A 24,975-nucleotide genomic window follows, 5' to 3' on the forward strand; every position below is an offset into this window, starting at 1 on the left:
AAACTGCCGTGACGTAATCTTATACGCGACACACATCCGCTACCCACACACACAGGACAATGGAGGAAATCGAGTGTATGCTGTTTTTGATCCTCGGGATGTGGCTGTTTCTCACAGCAAGAAGACAAATGTTGTTTCATGAGAGGCTGAGGGCAGCAAAACAAAACACTGCTGAAAAAAACAGGAGAGTTTGGGAATTACTACAGAGTTCAGACTACTGAGATCGAATCCGGTTGTTCAAAGCCGACGCAAGAGGGTAAGTTATGCTAACATAGCTAACGTTTGCATATGTGTAAATACTATACTATATGCAAAGTATTTAATCAACTTTATAGCTACCAGTATTACGTACTAAAATGTGCATGGTTTATGTGTTTCAGATCTGTTTAGCTTTGCAAAGTCGCCGCGGCAGACCGTCTGTTTGGGCTTTCAACCGAGCTACCGAGTGGTGGGATGTTATTGTTCCTGGTTTCACAAACGCGCAGTGGGTTCAGAACTTCAGAATGTCGGAAGAAACATTCATATATTTGTACAACATACTGCGTCCAGTGATGGAGAGACAAGACACAAGCTTCCGCAAGTGTGTTCCTCTAAAGAAGAGAGTGGCCATCGCACTATGGAAGCTTGCGACCGGTTCAGAGTACAGAACTATCGGCCATCTTTTCGGAGTAAGCATAACAACTGTTTGCCGGTGTGTTCAAGAGTTCACTGCTGCTGCAGAAACGTTGTTGGTTCCCGAACAAATCCGTTACCCAGACCAGGAGAAGTTTGAAGAAATGGCTGCCTACATTGAGAACAGATGGGGCTCCCGCAGTGTGTTGGTGCTATTGATGGATCACACATACCCATTTTGGCACCACAGGAGTACCACTGTGACTATTTCAACCGTAAAGGCTGGCACTCCATCGTCCTTCAAGGTGTTGTAGATGGAAAAGGACTGTTCTGGAAAGTGTTTGCAGGACTGCCTGGCAGCTTGCATGATGCTCGTGTTATAAGACTGTCCACATTGTGGGAGTTGGCCAGCCGTGGCAACCACTTTCCAACTTACACCAGGAATATTGGTGGGGTGAATGTTGCCTGCTACATCCTGGGAGATTCTGCCTATCCCCTGCAGAACTGGCTCCTAAAGCCATTCACTGACACTGGACGGTTGACAGTAGAACAGCAGATCTACAACAAGAAAATATGTCGAGCACGGGTAGTGGTTGAAAACGCTTTTGGTAGACTGAAGGGAAGGTGGCGTTGCCTCATGAAAAGAAATGACTGTGATGTTACAATTGTGAAATCTATGATTCTTACTTGCTGTGCTTTGCATAACCTTTGTGAGAGTCACGGAGAGGACTATGACAATGACTGGGATGCACCTGCAACAGCAGAGCCTGTGGTGGCAGTGGCACAGGGTGTTGAGGAGGAGGGCAGAGATGTACGGGAGGGTCTGATGCGTTATTTTAATTGCTAAATAAATACATTATCATTAAATATGTTGTCTCTGCAGTTTTTCATTAAAGGTTATCACAGTATACAATCTGAAAATACTTGTTCAAACCCTTGTAAAAAAGCAAACCATCAAAAAAAGACACTGTTTGTAATAAGTTTCAAAAAGGTTTTATTTAAACACGCATACAAATAGAAAAAAAATATAATATTAATATAAATTCACACATCCAACTATATACATATGTTACATGTAGTGCAAACATTAAATGAAAATTAGCAAAGGGGTTTCAGTCCAGGGGCGGTGGAACAGCATCCCGCCGGTTCAGTGCCTGGACAAGCTGGCTCAGGGTTCCCAGAAAGGCCTGGTTGAAGGACGACATTGCAGCAATCTCCTCTCTCCTTAAAGCCGATTCGAGTTCTCGGGCATGTGCTGCATCATCGAGTGCCATCTGTAAATGGCGCTCCCGCTGTGCCCGGTTCAACTCCAGCTGCTTGACATCCGATGTCTGCATCTCCCTCAGGACAGTCAGATGCTCCTGTTCCCTCTTTCGTTTCCTCCGTCCTGGCCAAAAAATAATTACAATGAATGAGTTATAAAGAAAAACGGACAAGTCACGTTTCATTCAAAGGTTGTGTGTGTTTTAAATTGTTCACATGTATTATCATTACAGCTGCTACACAAAAAAGACAAGCCCACAACTTACTATTACTTATATAGTATATGTAACGACTTAACATCTGAGCCCAACTATTTTAGTAAATGTCAACTTTAAAATACTATGTGTACAGTATAGGTGTACACTGTGTACGTCTGGAAAGTTATAAAAATACTGAACAGGTATGTTAATGAATCCTGTATTCCCATAACTGGGAATGCTTCCTGTTGTTATGCAAGTAAATTTACGTTATTAATGAGTTATTGATACGATTAATGATATATTAATAAGTGTGTATAGATTCACAGACAACAGGCTAGAAGGGTTTACTTTTTCTCAATTATACTAACCGGTTGCTGGTGTCGACGCTGCTGCGGTCTCGGTGTCGACGCTGCTGATCTTGTTGGTGTCGATGGTGCCGCTGGTTCTGGTGCCGACGTGGCATCAGTGGGTGTCACTGAACCATTCTCGCTCGTCGAAAATGAATCTTAGATAGAAACATCATACAAAAGTCAACACAATAAGAAAATAGCAATGGCAGATAGTTAGCAGCTAGCTAGAGGTAGCAGCAATTGTTATCTGCGACACAAGTTTACAGTCTTCGTTGTTATAAGTGAGCTTCAGCTTTTCAAAAGCCAGCCTACAGAAAACATAACTCTCGAGCTGAGTGCGCCTACAGAATTAATGTAATGTAAACTTAAAACACTTACCATCCTCCATCAGCGAGGTTATTCTGGATACTCCGTCTGGCGCGCGCAATAATGACGCAGTGAATAGTGACGATTCTCTCTGACCAATCAGCAGTCGGCATTGTTTTTACGTCACATTTTGGTATCGCCTCAGCTCGCCTCAGCCCGCTCAGAACCTCGCCGGAGGTGGTACGAAAAAAAGTACCCGAAAGCAGGTTCAGGTACAACTTTTACACAGTGGAAAACCAAACAAAGTCGAGTCGAGTTGAGCCGAGGCGAACTGGTACTGTGTAGTGGAAAAGCGCCTTTACAGTTGGAGTTGGCACCAGTTCATCCTCGAAAGTCCATCATAAAAGACTGAAGTGATGTCTGGCTATCACTGGCTGCATTTAATCATCAACACTCAGAGACACATAGCAATGAAGTCCGACATCATGCAGGAACAAAACTGGATCTGATGGGCTCTGGTAACCTCAGGATATGAATTTCGAGGTTGAGGCATGGAAACAAATAGAATACAGGGTTCGTACGGGTGCTTGAAATCCTTGAAAATGCTTGAATTTTGATGTTGTGTTTTCAAGGTTTGAAAAGTGCTTACATTTTGGATAAAATGCTTGAAATTGTATTTTTTCCCCACAACAAATACCTATGTGACTGAATAGTCTGTTTATTAAATGGAGAAATAAAATGTTAGAGAGCCTAAAATGAAAACTGCGGTGCGCGCGTGCATGTGTGACTGGCACTGCGATCTGCCGCACGTGTGACTCCGCCGTCCGCCCCCATGATGAAACCACTACTGCAACATGCCGGGAGGTTGTCGTTTCAATGAACGTTGGCTGGAAGATGCGAAATTCAAATCATGGATTAAACGGGGACAAACCCCACGAGTTGCCTCGTGTAAAGTCTGCAAAAAAGACGTGCAGCTTTTCACAATGGGCGAGTCTGCTCTCTCGAGTCACATGAAAAGGTAAGTCATAAACTTTTCAATTAAGTCAACTGAAGTAGCCTACTGTACACATTAGTGCCTATTTGTTTACGCTAGTAACTGCTAACTTAGCTAGGAATTCGCATTTTGTGACAGAGTACTTGGTGTGATGATGTAATGTTAGTATTGCATGTCCGTTACACGTTCATTTGTGAACATAGCCAAAGTTACAGCACAGTAAATGTAACGTTAACTACCCGCAAATTAAAACCTGCAAACGTTAGTCCAGTGCATAACAACAATCGTTGATTGCTGAACAGAAATCGTGTCAGATGGAGTGTCATACATGCAATATTTACACTGCTCTATTCCAGTAGATAAATGTATATGTTTTGGCAATGAAATAATTAAACTTGTTGAGTGATTTTTGTTTGGGGTAATTGTTTTTACATTGATTCAGGCAGGTTAGATAGTAAGCAAAGTCTACTTAGACACTGATACATTTTGAAAAATAAAACTTGTGATTTGCTTAAATATCTGATACTTCTGCTGCTATTACAAAACACAATTTTGGCTGTTTATAGCATTTAATGTGATAAAAACACTAAATATTAATTTTGACTATGTATTGGTATGTAATTAATGGTGGTGTAAGGTGCTGTAAAAAGCTGTAAAATGGACCTTGAAAGTGCTTGAAAAGTGCTTGAATTTGATCTTGGAAAAGGTGTACGAACCCTGAGAATACAATTAGCGTAGAAGTCATTCAGTTTCATTCAGATTTGTAGATTATGATTGATGTTTCTTGCTCCAGCAAACCTAACTAAAGCAGAATAATTGTGAGTTAATGGATAAATTAGGTGTATGTCTCTACATAACTGTCTAGTCTAGACTTAACTGAGTGAGTGTGTCTGCTTCCCAAAAATTGTTAGGGAGACTATTCCATAGTTTAGGAGCCAAACAGGAAAAGGATCTACCTCCTTTTGTGGATTCTAAGAACTATTAACAAGCCAGAATTGTAAAATGAATACAAAATGTAACATGTAGCCAATGTAATGACGATAAAATGTGCCTAAAATAATCATATTTCTTGGTTCTAGTCAACACTCGGGCAGCTGCATTTTGAACCAATTAAAATTTATTTATTGAACTTACTGGACATCCTCCCAGTAATACATTACAATAATCTAGTCTTGAGGTCATGAATGCATGAATTAGTTTTTCAGCAATAGAAACAGAGAGCAAGTGTCGTAACTTAGCAATATTTGTGGAGGTGGAAGAATGCTGTCCTACAAACACTGGAAATTTTATTTTCTTCAATGTAGAAGATGATGTAACAGTACATTCATCGAGATTCAAATGATATTTTAGTGGCTTATTTTTTAGAGGTTATTGGTCCAATAATTAGTACCTCTGTTTTGTTGGAATTGAATAGAAGGACATTTCTGGCCATCCAATCTTTGATTTCATTTATTCACTCTGCTATTTTGGAGAATTGTAAATTTTTTAATTTTTCAACATTTTTCAACAAAGATGGGTATCGTTGACATAACAGTGGAAACTTGTTCCATGATTCCTGATCATATCTCCCAGGGGAAGCATGTATAAGGAGAAAAGCAGATGCCCTAAAACTGATCCCTGTGGCACTCCATCCTTTAGTTTTGTTTGATTTGACAATTCATCATTTACACATACAAAGTGGTAGCAGTCTGATAAATAGGATTTTAAAACATGCTAATGCAAGTCCACTAATGCTAACACAATTCTCCAGAGAATGTTGTGATCTATCATGTCAAAGGCAGCACTAAGATCTAAAAGCACTAGAAGAGAAATGCAGCCATGATCAGATGGTAAGAGCAAGTAATTTGTAAATCTGATAATTTGCGGCTTGTTAATAAGCGGTTTGATAACTGTAATTTTACTTTTTTGTCCTAAGGATAGCGAGGATATAATAATATTAATAAGAGGTTCTGAGATTACAGGGAATACCTATTTTAAGAGCTTAGTTGGTATTGGATCTAACATACATGTTGTGGCTTTTTGATAAACATTTTTAGCTCTTCATTACCTATGACAGCGAAGGATTTAAATAAAATATGCTGACCTGGCAGCTTTTAGTGCCTGTCTGTAGCTACTAGGGGTTGCACAGACTAGTCGACTTGTCGACTTTAATGCTCTGCCATGATGCATTAAGCTTAATGTTGACTAGTCGCAGATCATGTGAGTTAGATTCACTAACAACATGGCCGCCTTGCAGAAGACAACATGTGAGGAGCCCAGTGGTCATTGCAGCAAAGCAGCAGTGGTACATCAAGTGTGTGGAAATACTTTACTAAAGATAAAGCCTGTACAACTGTTTCTTGCAATATATGCAAGTCCGTCCTGAAGTACAACAAAAGTACAAGTGCAATGCACACACATCTGAAAAGGCCTCCGTTAATGCTAGATGAGGAACGATGCAAATCATCTCGACAGCAGTCCATTAGCGACTTCACCAAATGTACTGCTGTGACAGAGAAAAGATGAAAGCAAATCACTGAGACTATCAATTCACGCATCTTAGCATGTGGTTTGTTGAACACATTACTGTGGAGACGTAGCACATGGAGGCTTCACGCTATTCTCTGTGGCATCCATGCTCAACTCACCATGTGCCACACCTAGGACGAGAACCACACATTATAGTGACCACAAGGAGGTTACCCCATGTGACACTACCCTCCCTCGCAACTGGGCCAATTTGGTTGCTTTGGAGACCTGACTAGAGTCACTCAGCACGCCCTGGATTCTAACTCGCAGTGACAGTCAGCATCTTTATTTGTTGAGCTACCCAGGCCGGGACTACAATTTTGAGATCTTGAAAAATTATGGGTTTGGAAATACTTTTATTGTGTGAATTAAGCTGCTTAATTAACACCCAATAGTGGCAGTACAAACAAATATATTAATTTCAGAATACTTTACTCTGGGTAGGGGTACCCGATAGGGTTGCCCACTCTCCCCTTTGCTGTTCTTTCTTGCCCTGGAACCTCTAGCAGCTGGGATAAGGAAAGAAGATGATTTCCCTGGTGTCGTAGTGGGAGGTGTAGTATATATGCAGATTATATATTATTATTTGTTTCCAACCAAAGCAGATCTATGCTGTGTTAACATAGAATTATTCATTCCTTTTGCAGGCTCTCAGTATATAAGGTGAATTGATCTAAATCAGAAGCCCTCACTCTGATGGTGTTTTACCCTGTAACGGCTTTGCAACCCGGTGCTTTTCAATGGCCCAAGCAGGGCATTAAGTACCTAGGCATCTTATTCCCAGCAGACTTGAGTGAATTAGTTAGAGTGAATTTTTACACCTTAATGAAATGTTTTCATCCGACGTGGACAGGTGGACCTCATTACATTTGTCTATGGCAGGGAAGGTCAATTTCATAAAAACTGAATTGTATTTCAAAATGTAATTATCTATTACAGTCTCTCCCCATTGAATTTCCACACTCTTATTTTAAACAATTTGGTAGAATAGCTAAAACTTTCATTTGGAACAGTAAACGCCCTCAGCTGCATCTCAGTAAATTACATAAGCCCATTGACAAAGGCGGATTATGCCTCCCTAAGATTTTATTTTATTACAATGTGCTGAGTCCTTGCACCTATTTGCACCTATTTCTCCACTGGAATGCCCTTCTTCTAAACTGCCAGGAGAAATAAAGAAACATCCTGTTATCATGCACTTACAGTTAGTTTGGATAAAAGTCTCCCACATGTTTAAATCGTATATTTACCTGAATGTCGCCTCAAGCATATGGTGGAACCCCAAATTACTCATTAACAAGTCCCCTTTTTGCTGGACCGATTGGATCGGGAGGGGTGTTGCTACCCTTGGGGACCTGTATGAAGGTGGAGTGTTGAGATCCTTTAATAATATAATTCAGCAATTTGGGGTCAAAATGTCAGATATTTACAGTTGCGCCATCTCCTTTGTGCTACCTTTGGGAGTAGTGTACAGCCCCATAAAGAGGCAGACACCGTCCTTGTGGTGATTAATGCCTGCGGTCCCAAAGCATCAGTGTACTACTCCATTTTGATTCAGAGTCTTGGGGAAGGGACCTTAATATCTCTTCAAGGTTATGGGAAAATATCTGAATTTGGTGCTGGAGGATGGGGAGTGGGGAAGAAATTTAAAAAAATCAAGACTATGACTAGAGAGGCAAGGGTCCATCTTATCCAATTTAAGATTTTACATCACTTTTACTGGACTCCTTCTAGATTGTTTTGGCTTGGTCTGAAGGATACACCCACCTGCTGGTGATGCCAGTTGATGGAGGGGGACATGGCCTATGCCTTCTTGTTCTGTGCCAAGATACATGAATTTTGGCTGAGATTTCAGTATTTCACCTGTGAGGTCCTGGACACTCAAATCTCACTCAGTCCAAGACTGTGTATTTTGGGTGATGGGGCAGTCCTGAATATAGGTGTTAAATATATAAAAAGATGGGTCCTAACCAGCGTGACGATTTGCAGACAGATAATCCTCAGGGGATGGAAGTCAACTGATGCACCCTCATTTCATGAGTGGTGCACCGAGTTGGATAAAGGGGCGCCATTTGAGAAGATGACTTCTAGACGGCTGGGTAATCTGGTAATATATGACAGGAATGGGGCAGTTATTTGTCTCATTTGGAAGGCTCCTAGTGAGGGGCAGTGGAGGGAGACAATTTTGTATTGGTGTGTTTTATTTTTATTTATTTGTGGAATTTGCTCTTTTTTCTGTTTGTTGAATTTTGTATGTTTTTATGTACCTATGTATTTCTATTTGTTTGTCTGTTTATATGTGTGTATGGTGTTATTTTGTGATGACTGTTGAGAGACCTTAAGTTTGACCTAGTGAGGGGTTCGTGTTTGGAAGTTCGAGGAACAGACTCTATATGGTATTTAGGTGATACAGTCTCAATGTTTTGTAGTTTATGTGACCTGCATGACATCTCAAGGCAGCTAGCAGACATTCAGATTAACCAGTTTGTCTGCTTCCTGACCTGGGCCCCAATTAGTCAAAAACTATCACTATTAAGACAATGGGCCAAATTAGATAGGGGAACGGCACCTTTCCTGGAGGGATGGAGTCCGTCTCTCTTTAGCAGGTCAGGTCTACCCCAAAAACTCTTCCAGTTGTCTATAAATCATATGCTATTCTTTGGACACCACTCTACATCCAATCATTCAGTGACACAAATCTACTAACCTCGTCACCACGATGCATAGGGAGGGGGCCAGAGCATCTTACAGTGTCTGACATTGTTTTTGAAAGTTCACACACAACATTATCTTTAATGATCTCAACTGGCGAAGCCAGACATCGTTAGTGCCAACAAGAATACAAATTTTAGAAAATCTACAATTAGCATTAGCCAGCCCCGAAAATGCATTTAACAATGGTGGCTGGAGTCTCTATTTGCACATTCCTTACAATAGAATCACCAATTATTAAGGCTCTTTCAACATTATTCTCAGCGGGTGCATCACTGAGTGGGGAGAATCAATTTGAAACCCTAACAGGAATGGGAGAGAGGTGTCGCTTTGCTGAGCAAGTATGCAGCCGAGACGTCTGCGGGGGCTCTACAGCCGGAACCAAAGTGAGTGTGTTGCTCGCTTTACTACCCGCATCCAAAACAGTATATACCGGCTTCTCACTGACCTCCACTAGCGTTCAGATGCATGTCTCTAACTCATTAACCTTCTCCATCAGCCTGACTAATTCCTTACATTTATCACATGTGAATCCCTCACTGCTGATGCAAGATGCTGTAGTAAACACGTGGCATGCAATGCATGAAGCAATAATATTAGCGGATACCATGATTTACTGCAAATGTTGTTGTTGTTGTTATGGTTGTTGAGCGGTGTAGGTTTGAGATCAATGAGGTTCGATGTGGTTCCTGATCAGCAGATGCTGAGATTGATGCAATAATCTGTGTAAACCACAGTGGAGAAAACAAATGCATGCAGTCAAGACTCGAGATATAGACAAGCAGAAAAAGATAAAAAAGAGAGAAAATGGGTGCACATGGTAAAATACACGCAGTTGAAACAATAGAAAAGTGGAAAAACCTGAAGCACATGGTAAAATGGCAAAGGATAAAACAAACGTATAAGAATAAGCAATGCTAAGCAGGCAAGCGAGCTACAAACACTTGCGCAGCGTGCCAGCATCAACCGGAACAGGAAGTCAGTGTGTGTGTCTCAAGTCAGATCTACAGCAGCAGTGATCTAAAACTACAGCAATATCAACTGCAATATCTTTATTAACTATGAATTTATGCTTTCTTAATGTTCTCATAAACACTTCTTTACCACTGTTTTATATCAACTAAAATACATCAGTTATGTATGATTAACAAGTTGTTTACTAAGGATAAAAATCATTATCACACTGCCTTTATATGAACTTATTATACAATAATAAATAATTTGCCCAATTTTTTTTTAAAGAAATGTAATCGCATAATCGAGAAAGACCCTCATATAACAATAATTAAAAATATAATGATGAAATAATTATACATATTTATCTTTAAACATTTAAAAAATATATATATATATATATATATATATATATATATATATATATATATATATATATATATATATATAAAATATATTCAGATAATTAAAATGCATTCTTGTAGCAGAAGAGTTAATCATTGATAAGACAATACAAAAAGCGGCTTTAGAATACAATGTATTGTTTACTACCATATTATTGAACATAAGCCAATCATTGGCACACAGTTCACAGCAATCCATTTCACAAGTGAATTTGTCAATCAGTTGGAGATTTATTATGAGGGCTTGTTTAAGGACCCATCAATGTACACCTGCATCAGACATGCTTGTGTAGCGTCTTGGGTGTGTTGCGTCATAAACATTAAAATTTTAGGTCACTGTGTCAAGTTAAATATAGTTTAATACTTAGAACACATCTTGAGATCCCTTAATTCAAATTTGTGCTCCATCAATTGTTTGAACGCAAGAACATAACTCATGTCTGTGTTGTTCTGTCTGCTGGATGGTTGTTTTCTTCACTGTATAAACTACGTGTTGCCACAAAGCTGAAATTTCCATTACTGCCCTCTGGAGTAAACAGGTGGTACTACAAACTTTAATTTCTCAGGAATCTTCCTTATTACGGTCCGGGGGCATTGCGATTAATTGCGTAAATTGTTTTAACGCATTATTTTTTATAAAATTAATTGCACTGAATTAACGTGTTAAATCGACAGCACAACTATTTATATGTAGCTTATTAATGTATTAATAATATAGGAACGATAACTTATAAATGTTCAATTAACTATAAACTAATGCTTTACTATACTTTATATAGTGTAGTTATTAATAAAGTGTTACCTTTTTTATTATTTTCTCAAGACACAATTTATAATCACATTTTTATCATATTTAACAATGATGACTGACATTACAGATATTAAAGCTTAATTTTCTGTTAAAGCATGATTTTTGATAAAGCTGCTTCGAAACGATATGTGTTGTTAAAAGCGCTATACAAATTAAAATTACTTGACTAGACAGACAGACAGACATATATAAATATATAGAAAGATTTTACTTATACAGTATAATTTTATTTACTGCTATGATACCAGTACATTACATCCAAATGCCATGCCAATGAGAATTAAAAGTAATTATGATTGTAATTATAATAAAGATAATTACAAATATAATTCATATAATTAAAAGCAACAAGAATAAACATTTGAACACCAGATTTTCACTGTCATTTTCACTGCATTATTTTAAAGGAATATTCCGTGTTCAATACAATTTAAGCTCAGTTGACAGCATTTGTGACATAATGTTGATTATCACAAAAAATTATTTTGATTTGCCCCTTTAAAAACAGCAAAAATCAGGTTACAGAAAGGCACTTACAATAGTAGAATATTCAATTATACTGTGGTTCAATTCAGAAGGATCCACTTCATTGAACTCTGTCTAGCTGTTGTGTGTGATAAATTATAAATGTATCCAATAAATTAAATAGTCAGACATAATGCAGATCCTTTAAAAAGAAAATAAATGCTTGGTTTTCTCCAAACGTTCTTGGCATACAGCGAATGGGCTGGAATCAAAATTAAAGAACTTAACCAAATGAAAGTGCAAAATGATGTTCATATGGTAATCAGTAAAGTCACTTCTTACAGATTAATATGTCCAGAAATGATTTAAAGGTAGATTTCTTTTTTCTTATTAATTTGTGCAGCAGATAGCTCTAACAGTACTACAGCACTGTGCAAAAATATTTGGCTCAAAAGTTTTTCATATTTAACAATGATGACTGACGTTACAGATATTAAAGCTTAATTTTCTGTTAAAGCATGATTTTTGATAAAGCTGCTTTGAAACGATATGTGTAGTGAAATATCCATACTATACAACATTGCTGTCCTGTCATTTGTTTTATATCATTGGACTGCAAGGATAATTTCCTTTTTTGTTCTATTAGTATATCATTATGTATTGTTTTATTGATTCAGTATCTTATCCATCCATCCATCCTGGGTGTGATTTCCTGCCTCTGCTTTTGATATCCCCCTCTTCTGGTCATTAATTTTTTTGTGAAACGTTTTATCCCTGCTTCTGGTCAGAATTAATGCATTTGTTGAGCCACCCCCTCACAAGATGCTGCCCTGGGTGACTACCCATGTCACCTATGCCTAAATCCACTGTGCTCTGAAACACTTACCACTTTAGCCTATAGAGGCAATGTTTTCAAATTCTGTCAACATAAACCGATTTCGGCTATAGAAAAATCGGCACACACTTGCCAAATTTTATGTGAGATCAGGCTGTACCGTGATGGTGGGCCAGTGTGCCATGAAATTTGTCCTTACAAATTAAATAACCTTTTTCAGTTATTCCATGAAATACGTGTTTTACGATTAAAAAAAATGTAACAAATTTCACAGACGTCATTTTAAAAAGGAAATTAAGCAAAGAATATGAAGTAGTCATAATCTAACTACCTAAATAGCCTAAAACGAAAAAGCTGTACCTTCTTCCCTCTCGATCTCTCCTGGCTCTCATGGCAATGTGTTATTGCTTACCGCACACTTTTTAAGTCAACAGTATTGGTAGCAGCTAGCGATCAAGCTAACTAGGCTTTGCTAATAAGTTCAACACCATGGATAGGTACCTAAGTTTAAAAGCAGGAAAAAGAAGCAACCTTGAAACATCCTCTTCAACTTCACTTGAGGGTGAACCAAAAGAAAATATATAAAAATACTCAACAGACAATACCATGATAACTATGTTGCCTTGGGCTTTACGTGGACAGGTGACGCCGCTTCTCCACTACCAGAATGTCTCATTTGTAGAGAAAAGCTGGCAAAAATTCAATTCAATGATACCCAGGAAGTTAAAATGCCACCTAACCGCAAAGCACCCATAATTTAAAAAAAAGACACTGAGTACTTCAGACAATTGATGTGAAACTATATTAGACAGAACCAACGAATGATGGACTGAATGCGAGTTTCAGATAAAGCCCAAGAGGCTAGCTACCTCGTAGCTGAGCTCATCGCGAAATAAAAAAAAAAAAAAAAAACACACACCACTGCTGTAACAATTATCCTACCTATAGAAAATAGTCAGTGTCATGATAGTTCCAGATGCAGGCAAAGCGATTGAGAAAATCCCTCTCACAAACTCCACCATCAAATGCAGAATTGATGATATGTCAACTGACACAGAGGAGGTTGTATGTGATAAACTCATGACTAGTCACAGTTTTCCCTGCAGATCGACGAGTCAACTGATATCAGTGGATACTGCAAACTGATCGCAAACGTTAGGTATGTGGATGGGATTCAATCAAGGACAATTTCCTATTCTGAAAGTAGCTGCCCAGTCACACAATGGGGATGAGGTATTTTTTGTAACAGTTGCCTACCTGAGAGCCTGACTAGCATCTGCATAGACAGGGCAGCTGCGATGACAGGCAATGTCAAAGACTTTGTGAGTAAGGCGAAAGAACAGAATCCTGCCATCAAAGCCATTCACTGCTTCTTGCATCGCTAAGCTCTTTTTGCCAAAACAATACCATCTGAATTAACAGAGGTACTGGAACAGTGTGTAGATCGTGAACTTCATTTCACATCCCCTGAAAACCTGATTATTTTTCAATCTATATGCAGAGATGGGAGCAGAACACCAGACCTTCTTTCTGCACACAAAGGTGAGGTGGCTCTCACGAGGCAAAGTGCTGTCCCGTTTATATGAGCTGCAGGATGAGGTGAAAGATTTTTTAATTGAACACAAACTGCCTCACAAGAATCAAACTGGAGATGACTTTTGGTGGGCAAAGATGGCATATCTTGCAGACTTATTGTCACGAGCTCAGGTCTCAGATGTGGAGAGTTGAGTGTTCTACCACTTAGCCACAGAGGAGGTAATGTTGGACCCAAACGAAACACTCAAGGCAATATTCCAGGCAAAGTAGATTTATAAAAAAAAAAGGGTACTTTGCAAGTAAAAAAAAATCCAACAAAAGTTCTTCCCAGAAAGAGGTATTACTACAGTAGAGATAATGCAAACAATAACAGGAGAGAAATAAAATAACTCCACGAGGGGAGAAAAACAAAATCAAATAACTAAGAACAGCTTACTTGGGATAGCTTGGATAGCTTGGAAGAACTCGGTGGGACACAGCAGGAGACACATAGCCAAGACTCAAAAACTGAGTGAGGAACAAGGGGAAAAAACACAGCTAAAATACTCTAGGGGAAACAAGGCATAGGTGACCTGGATAACGCTAACAAGGACACACGAGGAAGAACTAAGGCAGAGAGGAACACCGGTGACCTCTAGAGGCCCGGAGACAAACAACAGGAGTCAGGATGCTGACACTTATTCTGCCACCTGAATGAGCTGAACATTAAAATGCAGGGTAAAACGAGACCAGTCTGACTGCAACAGATAAACTGCAAGACATTTGGTCAAAACCGACCCTCTTGCGAGAGAGGGTGGTCATGGTCCATTGAAATGTTCCCCTTAACATCACATATGCAAACACCTGGACACACTGGAAGAGAGATTTCTCACCTACTTCCATTCTGCAAATGTGGAAGAGCATGATTGGGTCTGTGCACCATTCCATTCACTCTCTTCCGCATCTGTACAGAAACTATCACAGAGATATCAAGAGGAATTTGTGGAACTAAAGTAAGATCGCACACTTAAAATTTACTTAGCAGAGTTGCCACTTGACACATTCTGTTTGCGGGTATCACAGCAATACCCACATTTTCAGACCGTGTCATTGCCATTCTGTTACCGTTCCTGACAACCTATTTGTGCGAGCTGGCATTTTCATCAATGACATACATAAAGAACGAAAGAAGAAAATACTTGATGTTGGAGGGGGACAGCACTTTCTGCTGTTTCAGCACATATCCAGAAACTCTGATCTCAGAAACATGTTCATATCAGCCAATAACCAAATCTTGAAAGACTGAGGACACATTTTTCACTTCAGCCTAAATATTTTGGTCATCACTAATGAGTTAAAATGAGCAGAGCTTTGGAATTTGTTTGTGAGTGTGTGCGTGTGAGTCTGAAGTTATGTTGTTGACCTTTGGTTAATGGTCGTAACGAAAGATAATTAACCCTTTAAGGTCTGAGCCCAAAATTCCCAAAATTCCATTCTGTGGCAGAATATGATATTCATATACATATTCGTATTACATTCATATACATAATATCACACACCTGCACTGTGTATACCATATTGATGAGAATAACTAGGGCTTTCAAATTATATAAATATATAAAAAAAATATGTATGATTATTTAAGGCTAATCATCCTTTATCAGTAAGATTTCACACAGCAATTTTTACAAAAATCTTCTCCGGCCACCATATTTCACCAGACAACTGCATTTTCAACCATTTTAATTACAAGCTAGAGGGAAATTTAGAGTGTATGACATACACATAATTATGTGGGCAATGTAGAATAGCATAGGGACTATAGGCATTAGTGTATTCAAAGGGAAACTTGCGTGAATATCGATACCTCCCAGCTGACGAGCCAGGTTTTCTCTGAAGTCTATCTGGGTTATGTGCACCGGTCTATGCTGATCCCCTGGTGCCGCATGAATGTGTTGCCATTCCTTAAATGATATGAAACTATTAATGATGACAATTTCTATGTAGTGGAAAAAACCACCACTTCTGAGTTTTTTGTAGGATGTCATAAGATTTTACAATTTGGTCTGACATATCAACACCGACCATGTTTTTGTTATAATCGCTTATGACAGTGGGCTGTAGGGCTACTTCTTTTGTCCAGTCACCATCATTTTTGACAAACCTAGTAATTTCGGTTGAGCCATTTGCACTGTGGAAATTGGGAAGACATGTAACTGCACGCATGTTCTTCCACTGAATTACAAGTTCAGTATATTCCCCTCAGTCCTACACCACCTCATATCCCCACAAGCTTTCTTGCATTCCCATCTTTTAATGTCTTTAAATTCTGCAGGAAACAGTTTACGATTTACCCTGCATGTCCCACAGGCATTAGTTCCCAATTCTAACAACTTAACCATAAGAGCTGGGGATGTGTAAAAGTTGTCAAACTAAACATTGTGGACCTGGGCTTTGAATGGCTGCAGTAACAATTCAACTACTTTGGTGGCCAAGTCAGTAACATGCCCATCATGACTACCTGTGTAAATATTTAAGTCAAGAGTATACCCTGAGTCTGATGTTGCAATTACCCATAATTTAAAACCCCACCGAGTAGGCTTGCCCTTCGTGTATTGTTTAAATCCTGACCGAGCTTTAGACGTGACCATATGTTCATCTATTGCAAGATTTTGGTTAGGCTGAAAGAGCTGCTGGCCTTTTTGTTTGAGATGGTCCACAAGATAACGCAACTTCCTAAGGCGATCCTGATTATCCTCTGTGGTAGGGTCTACAACATGTAGAGCTGCTAAAAGAGCTTTTTAGCGGTCACGTGACATAAATCCCCTCGCCCAGGAGCCCTGAAATGACTTGGTTCACCAATGACGATGGGAATAAGGGAGAATTGAATATCCTATGTAAATGAGCAACCCATGACATTTGTAAAATTCATTGAGAGGCACCTCCATCCAAGCTCCTTGGTAACTGGAATATGACAGACAGTTTAGGATGAGCTCCCACCCCTGACAGTTTGTAAAGCAGCATATCTCAGCAACTACAGCCCGAGTAAAAAACAGAATGAAAAAGTACATTTCAACATACACATTCAAGGTGGAGGGCGACAGCCGTCCCTCCAACTTTTCCTGCAGAAAGGAAATCACTGATCCAACTGCGCACCTCTTGGGGTCTTCACCTCGGGAAGAACACCACTGAGCAAACAGACGCCACTTCAGGCCGTAAAGGCGCCTCGTTGGCGGAGGGTTCCACTCCAACCTGACACTTGAGGCTGCCCGGGCAAGCATGGCCGCCGCAACCAAGGGTGGGAATCCAGCCGAGTCCTCAGCGTCAGACATGACGAACCCGCCCTCCGATGCCACGATCGAAATCTCATCGTCGTCCGGCGTGCCAAACAAGATCACGTGTCCACCGTGAAACCAACTGGCAAACTCGCTCCAGCGCTCGGTAGGAGTATACGAGCGTGACGGGGAGTGGGAGGTCTGTGGGGGATTACCCGGCGGAGAGGCTCCCACTAATGTCCCCATATCGCCCCCAGTGCTAACCGACCCCGACCCGTAGGTGGAAAGACAGAGTCGGGGAGCCACTGGAGTGGCTTGCGCTCTTACAAGGGTAAGTGCAACGTAGCCATGGTCATGCCCTCACTGTGAGGGCATGAACCATCCTTAAACGCCGACTCCGCGTGGGTGGCATCCAGACACGAGAGGCAGCGATCGTGGCTATCAGAGGGGGAGAGACATCGACCACAACTAGGAAATACACACAAACGGAAAGACATCTTGGAAAAGACGCTTCCCGTTTGCACCACTCTTTTAGAGAAATATCACTCTTTTATTTGTGTTTATATATATATATATATATATATATATATATATATATATATATATATATGTATATAGGGATATAAATATATATATAAATGAAGTTATTCACTCCGTGGATTTTTTCTCTGCTGCTGAAGCGCCCAGGGGTGTGTGCTCAGCACAACGTAGTGTGCGGGGAGGAGAACCGCTGGAAAGCGCCGTAGATCCAACAGCTTGAAGAGATAAATAGAGGCTGTAGAGGAATTCAGCTCTGTGACTTGCTCTCTCTCTGCTCTGAAGAAGATATCTGATGTATGTTTGCAGCATCACTCCTTTTATACCCATATGTCCAGGGGAGTGGCATGCAAATTCCACTCTGCAATTTTCATTGGCCTTTTCTCAAGATCAGAGATGTCTGGGCTCTGCAGGAGCGACCTCTAGTGTCAACTCACTGACACAACATTGAGTGAGTGACAGATAGGGAAAAGCTGTTTGTCAATAACACATTCAGCAAGATTTATTTGTCACTGAATGAGAAGAGGTAATTCCAGGTAGGCAATGAATGAACATCTAGACATTTTGTAAAATTTTGGCCTGTCTCAGGCATTTTCTGACAATCAAGTAATTTTTGAAGTATGCATTTAGTTTTGTAGTTTGAAAATTGTTTCTATTAATATGGGTTTACATTGTTATGGGTTTACATGACAGCATTACACTTTATAAAATATTTTTTTAGATGCAGCAATGCAAATATAATTTTGATTGAAGAGACTCATTCATGTGAAACTGACATTAAATGGTAGGCATGATAAAGCATTATTTTATTTATAAATTTGTTTCATGCATCTTTCATAGCAGGTGTTGCTATTTAAAAAAAGAAATTAAGGTGACATTTTCAACCTACTGCGTTCATGTGTAACCAGTTATATATAGTAGGTGTTCAGTGATGTCTAAAGCCTAATGAAAAGTATTATTCTTGGATAAACTCTTCTAGGACCCTTCAGTCAAGAATTGATTTATGGCTTGTCAGTCCTGTATGTATACAATTTGTTCGTGCTGAGAGAACAAATTAGAGAATATCTTTACAGTAAAAGGACTATTAATTGGTCATGAAATGCTCTTTATATAGTTTATTATCTTCCATGAGGACCACTGATAATGTAATTGTTTTGTAAAATTTTAAACAAACATAATTTTGCACCCTGTCTCTGGCCCTCTGTCTGAAATGCTCGGTTTTGGCATAAACGCATCCTTAAAACTTCAATGTTCATCCAACACACACATCCAAATATATTAAACTGTTCATCTCAAGCACAACCTTTAACACACACACCCTGTCTATACCGGATGCGAGAGTCGCCTCAAAACCAGAACCCATATAATCAATAATGCTGTCTACCATGGAAGCCTCTGTTGTGGTGTGTGTAAACAGATATCCCATTCCATTTTGTGCAGCGCATGCTGGCGCTACTACTGCCAACAACACAAATAAACAGTTTTGAAAGTTTGCGTCGACACACCCATTTGCCTTTGCATCATGTCAAAGGACGCGCTTGGTGTAAACGTGTCAGCACCATAAACTATCACACAGGATTACATCAAAGGAAATATTTTATCACTATATTGTTATTAATTCTCAAGTATCTCGTGTCTTTTTGGTAGAACTGAGCAGGAAGGGTTGCACATGGTAAGAAACCTGGTGCAACTTTACCCCGAACTGGAGGAATTCCTTTGGAATTCAACTGGCAATGTTCAGATCAAAGGATAATGTTAAGGACAGCAGTGAAGCATCAAGCATTCTTCAGGTGATGTGTCCAGAAGTGCGTGGCATCTTTGATCAGGTGGACACACTTGTCAGATTTCTGCTCGTTGTTCCTGTGCCCTGAACTGAGGCTGACAGGTTTCAGTAGTCTTCGGAAACTAAAAACACGGCTTCGTAGTACCATGACACAAGTACACCTTAATAGTGTAGCTGTGTGTCATATAAACAAAGAAATCTTGAGAAACAGGAGACAAACGGACATACACTTTTTAATCGCTGCTACATCCCTAGAGCAATGCATTTTACACTCACCAAATTAACTAAATGGTAACATATAATAGGCCAATATTTTCAACAAAAGACCAAACAAATAAGCATTGCACTGAAGAGTGGACCCCATAAGGGTTAAAATCAAACAAACCAAACCAGACACTCTCATACATTAAAGCAAAAACCTCTCAGAGAGAGACAGACTGGGGAGAGAAATACATATGAGACAAAGAGAGGTGCCTGTGTATTTTATTTGGGTTGTTTCCCATTTTTGAAAGCAACTGCATCTATTTACAATACCGTGGTCACCATGGAACCTGGGAAAAATATAGCATTTCACAGTAGAGGTGCCTAAGAAACACAGGACACAGAGATGATTGCGTAAGAGAAGGAGAGAGAAAGAGATTGCACTTGGTTCCTTTTTTTGCAAACGGATTTTAAGAAATAACTCATCTTCTTATAATTCAGACTCAGACCTTCTGAGATGAATGCAAGCATTATTCATTTATATTACACATGTAAAAAGCCTGGAAGACATAAGAAACTTTTCTATTTTCGTTCTCCATTGGCTTGGTGTGGATGATATTGAAGCTCAAACTAAATGTCTTAATGATCTAAATTGTGTGTGATGGAGCTCATTTATTTGAATTTTTTTTACTGCAGATTTTATTTCAATAACAGTATACAGTGGCCTCAAAATGTGTTTGGACCCTCAAGTTACAGTTAAAGCTCAAGTGTGTAATTTTGTCCAATGTTAAAATATTTTCTCCTATACCACAGACAACTTGTGTGAAGGTAATTTGAAGGTTGATTCTCCTGTAAAATGTAAACACTACGGATCTAAACATTGCTGTTTTTTGTGCATACAAACTAACCCGACACAGCAACATTTGCAATATTTTGCCATTTAATTTGGTTACAGTAGTGACAGAACCTTTCCTTTTTTGGACCAAGCACTGAAGTTACATACAGTAGGCACATATTGTACTGTATTTATTAGTTTTCTTCTTCATCTTCCACCATTGATGTCTATGGCAGCCAATATAACAATTTTGAGGTAAATTATTAAATTTGGCACACTGATAGAGGGCAAATATGATATGACAAATGTGGGGTCTCTATCTCGAATGCATACCATGGTTTCAAATTTAACGGACTAGATTTTTTGGACTAGAACCTTTTCAAACTCCAATATGTGTCCAATATGCCAAAAATTTGGTACGTACCATCTAGGGTCACTTCTGGCAAAAATATATTAAAAGCTTTTTCATAGACCAAACCGTTCTTGTATAATGCATCAACAAAAGAGTTCATGAAGCTATATCTTGACAACACGTTGGCATTTGTATTGAAATTAAATGTTCTGGTTACTTTCATTACCTCCGTTCCCTGATGGAGGGAACGAGATGTTGTGTCAATGTAGTGACACTAGTTGTTGCCTTTGGATGCCGTATGCCCCAGGAGCCTCTGAAATTAATTAAGTGGGACCACCGTTCTCCGCCTGAACGCCTGCAGACAGTTCATCCCCGACTGCGCATGCTCGCTCTTGAAGTGTGCCATCATAGAGACTGAGTCTAACTCAGAGAAAAGAGATGCTCTGAACCGGGGAGATCTTGCTCTTTTCCAAGTTGACACGAAGCCCCATCCAGCTGAGCCGGCGGTCTCATCCCAGAACTCGACCAGGGAATGTGAGCATGCTTGGGAATGGGAGGTCCGTGGGGGGTTTCCTGGCGGAGAAGCTCCCATTGAGGTCTTCAAATCGACCCCAGTGCTAACGCTGGGGTGGCTTTCCTCTGACAATGGAAAGCCGCGACCGTAACGTTGCCATGGTCATGTTCTCACAATGAGGGCATGACCCATCTACATAAGATGTCTCCGCAAGGGCAGTGCCCAAGCACGTGAGACAGTGATAATTGCTGTCAGAAGCAGAGAGATAGCAACCGCAACCTGGAATTATACACATACGGAAAGGCATCTTTAAAAAGACGCTCCATCAGTGCCACTCTTTCAGTAGGAAAATATACTCCTTATTAGAAAGAATATACTTTTTTAGCTGCTGAAGCACCCAGGGGTGTTCTCTGCACACCACCGGTGCAAGAGGGGGAGAAACCACTGTAATGCGCCATAAATCCAACAGCTTGCTTTCAGAGGTGAATGGATCGGCAGAGAAAGTCTGGTGTCTCATAGCATGCTTAGCTTAGAGTTTGCATCAAAATGGAAGTATACCCAGGGCGTAACACTGAAGAATGTCTGAAGACAACAAAGTGTCAGACAAACACTGAGCATTGAGAGCACACCTATGATGCCTTAAAATGCTGCATACATACTGTAGGTAGCTCATCACTTTTTTGGAACAGAGCCCATATATTTTAATATTTTGTCATCTAATGCAATGGCATTCATGCATTTTAAGCTGAGGACATTTTAAGTGATCAAATACTTCTTAGGGTCACTGTACAATAACTTTGAAGTAATCATTTAATATTCTAATAAAATGGAAGAAAATAAAGAATTATTTCCAGTTGTAGCAGTACGAGTTAACGCGTAATGAGCTGGTGTCTTGTTAACGCGTAATGAGCTGGTGCGCCTGTGGCCAATTCCCGTGTGAGGCGCCATCCTATAAATATGTAGCAAGTAGAGAAGTCTAACATCCTCTCTTGCTCGTCAATGATGGAACGTGTGTTGCGGTTCCGGGTCGCTTTTCTGTGTGCCATGCTGTTTGATTGAACACTGGCTCTCCAACTGGAGATCTCTCTCGTTATGCTGCGCAGTCAACAAACGGACTTGTTGTTTCTCTTGGGCATTTGTGAATGCTGTTTGATTGGTATGTATGCCAACTGGCGTGGGACTTATCTCTTTTCTGTTTTTAATTATTATCTGCTTTTATGGTTATTATGTGTTGAATGTTTGTAGAACACTGGCTCTCCAACTGGAGATCTCTCTCGTTATGCTGCGCAGTCTACAAACGGACTTGCTGTTCCTCTTGGGTATGCGTGAATGCTGTTTGATTGGACGGAGGCCGGTTTAGTGGGAGATCGTCGCCAGTTACGCAGTGTGAGTCGCTAGCTGCTGTTTTGCCTGCAGTGGTTGAATTGCTGTCTGCCTACGTTGGTGGGACTGCTGTTTTGCCTGTACCGTGGGTTTGCTGAATGGCTGTTTGTTTCGTGCACATGCATTGAACATTTGACCAGCAATTGGAGTGGATTGCTGAGCGTTTGTGTTGCCATTATAACCACGGGGCAAATACAGCTATATGGACGGAAGTATGGGTTGTTTGTTTTATGTGATTTAGTGTTTTTATAAAGGTTGAACGTAGCTCAAGGGGTTGGGCTTTATATTATAATTTTGCTGATTAAGAAGTTTGTTTTGTTCTTTTTGTTTTGATTTCAAATTAGATTAAAGTTGTATTTTTCCCTTGTTTGATTTCTGTTGTTGCTGATTATTGAATTTATATATATCTACATATATATATTTCCTTTTGTTATACTGCCTCTTTATAACCATTGCTGGTTTTGGCAGTTTATATTGTTTATTTCGTGATGTTTGTTTGTTCTTTTCATTTAAAGATTACATATTGGTTTTCCTTATTTCTTTTTTTGTGAATCTTTGTTAATTGTGTGTTTTTGTTACAGTGGCTGAGAGCCGATGGTGGTGTTGGTGTCTGGGTGGTAGCGTCCCCTTATGGTGTGCCGTGTTGCCTTCCTTGTTTCCATTTGTATGCACTGTGGTGTGGTGGTGTGTTTGCTAGGGGGACTTTTCATGGGATTTTTCTACTGCCTTTGACTCCTTTTCTCCTCCATCGGTAAGCCTCAGTAACTGTAAATTTTATATATATATATTTTTCTTTTTGTTTATTTCCTTTGTGCTCTCTTCCCCGAGAGATGAATGTGTTTTAAATTGTTTTAATGGATTGAAATAAAAAGGTGTTTCTTTTCCAAAATTGAACGTCATCTTTGGCATAATTGTACACGTACCTGTGTGTCCTTAATTCTATCAACATCACTGCCATTAGGTAGTACAATTATTCTCTGGGTGAAATTCCCAGGGTGGCGTAGTCTGCATATTGTCTGTCCTCGTTTCGAGTCGCCACACAGTGAAAAGACACAAAGAGAAAACCAGGGTGAGCAAACCAAAAACAAACCGACTGAGCCAGAGAAAGAACTTGTGGGGAAGATTGGAATGGAAAAAGCATAAAACCTTGTTAACCTTCACCAGACCGCCGGATGGACTGTGATCAGATGCTCCTTGACAGTTTTAAAGAGATATGATTGCAAATTCAAAGGTAATTTAGGGAAAAGGAAGTCTTAATGTAAGAGTTGGAGATTTAGAGAAGGTTTATCTTTGCTAGAATTTAATAAAAATGATTAGCGGTTTACGATGAAATGGCATTTGATTGAGCTGTAAAGTGTGGAATTCTCAGTTGATGGAAGTATGTCTGATTTATCTTTACTGTCATGGAGGATTCAGTGGAGGTTACTGGAGTTGTTGACTCATTGGACCTAGCCAGCAGCAGTCTCTCTGTGCAGCTTGTGTTCCCAGGGCTTATGTTTAAAAAAATGTCTTTGTTGCATCATGCAGTTTTTTTGCTAGTAGCTGTTTTCAGGAATTGCATAATGTGATTTAAAGCATACAGTTGCAGCATACATACACCATCAGCCAAGAGTTCAGGCAATCCTACCATTTAAAATAACAAAATATATTATAAATGAAAAAAAACAAAAAAAACAAACAAACAAAAAAAAAATATATATATATATATTATTTCTAATAATATGGAAGAAAATAAAGAATTATTTCCAGTGAAAAGACACAAAGAGAAAACCAGGATGGGCAAACCAAAAACAAACTGACTGAGACAGAGAAAGATCATGTGGGGAAGATTGGAATGGAAAAGGCGTAAAACCTAACTGTAAGATAACTTGAAAATAATATAAAAACATGTTAATAAATCAATAATAAATATAACAATATGTTTCTTATCAAAGTCCATGAATACAATTAAGAAACTGTGATAAAAAAAAGTAGGAATAATTTGTTCTTACCCCAAGCATTTGATGTGATGGATTAATTGCTTAACAGAATATGAGTGTGTGACATTTGAAATATTAGATGTAGTCTTGCTCTCTGTAGTCTTAGCATGGATTGCAAGCTTGATGATTCCCCTTTGGCCAAACAGCTTAAAATGTATCAAAAACTATTAGTTATCTCATAGTACTT

At 39.5% G+C, this 24,975-nt stretch overlaps 1 protein-coding gene across 1 annotated transcript; it reads left to right on the forward strand.

The window, feature by feature from the left end:
- The first annotated feature begins 503 nt into the window (after window positions 1-503).
- On the forward strand, window positions 504-13,799 carry LOC127619676 (uncharacterized). Its single transcript, XM_052092628.1, has 4 exons — window positions 504-821; window positions 863-1,156; window positions 13,521-13,573; window positions 13,664-13,799. Exons 1-4 carry the CDS (start codon window positions 504-506, stop codon window positions 13,797-13,799), a joined length of 801 nt encoding a protein of 266 aa, XP_051948588.1.
- Window positions 13,800-24,975: the final 11,176 nt, after the last annotated feature.

The sequence above is a fragment of the Xyrauchen texanus genome, chromosome 26 (assembly GCF_025860055.1).
Source record: "Xyrauchen texanus isolate HMW12.3.18 chromosome 26, RBS_HiC_50CHRs, whole genome shotgun sequence".
Lineage (NCBI taxonomy): Eukaryota > Metazoa > Chordata > Actinopteri > Cypriniformes > Catostomidae > Xyrauchen > Xyrauchen texanus.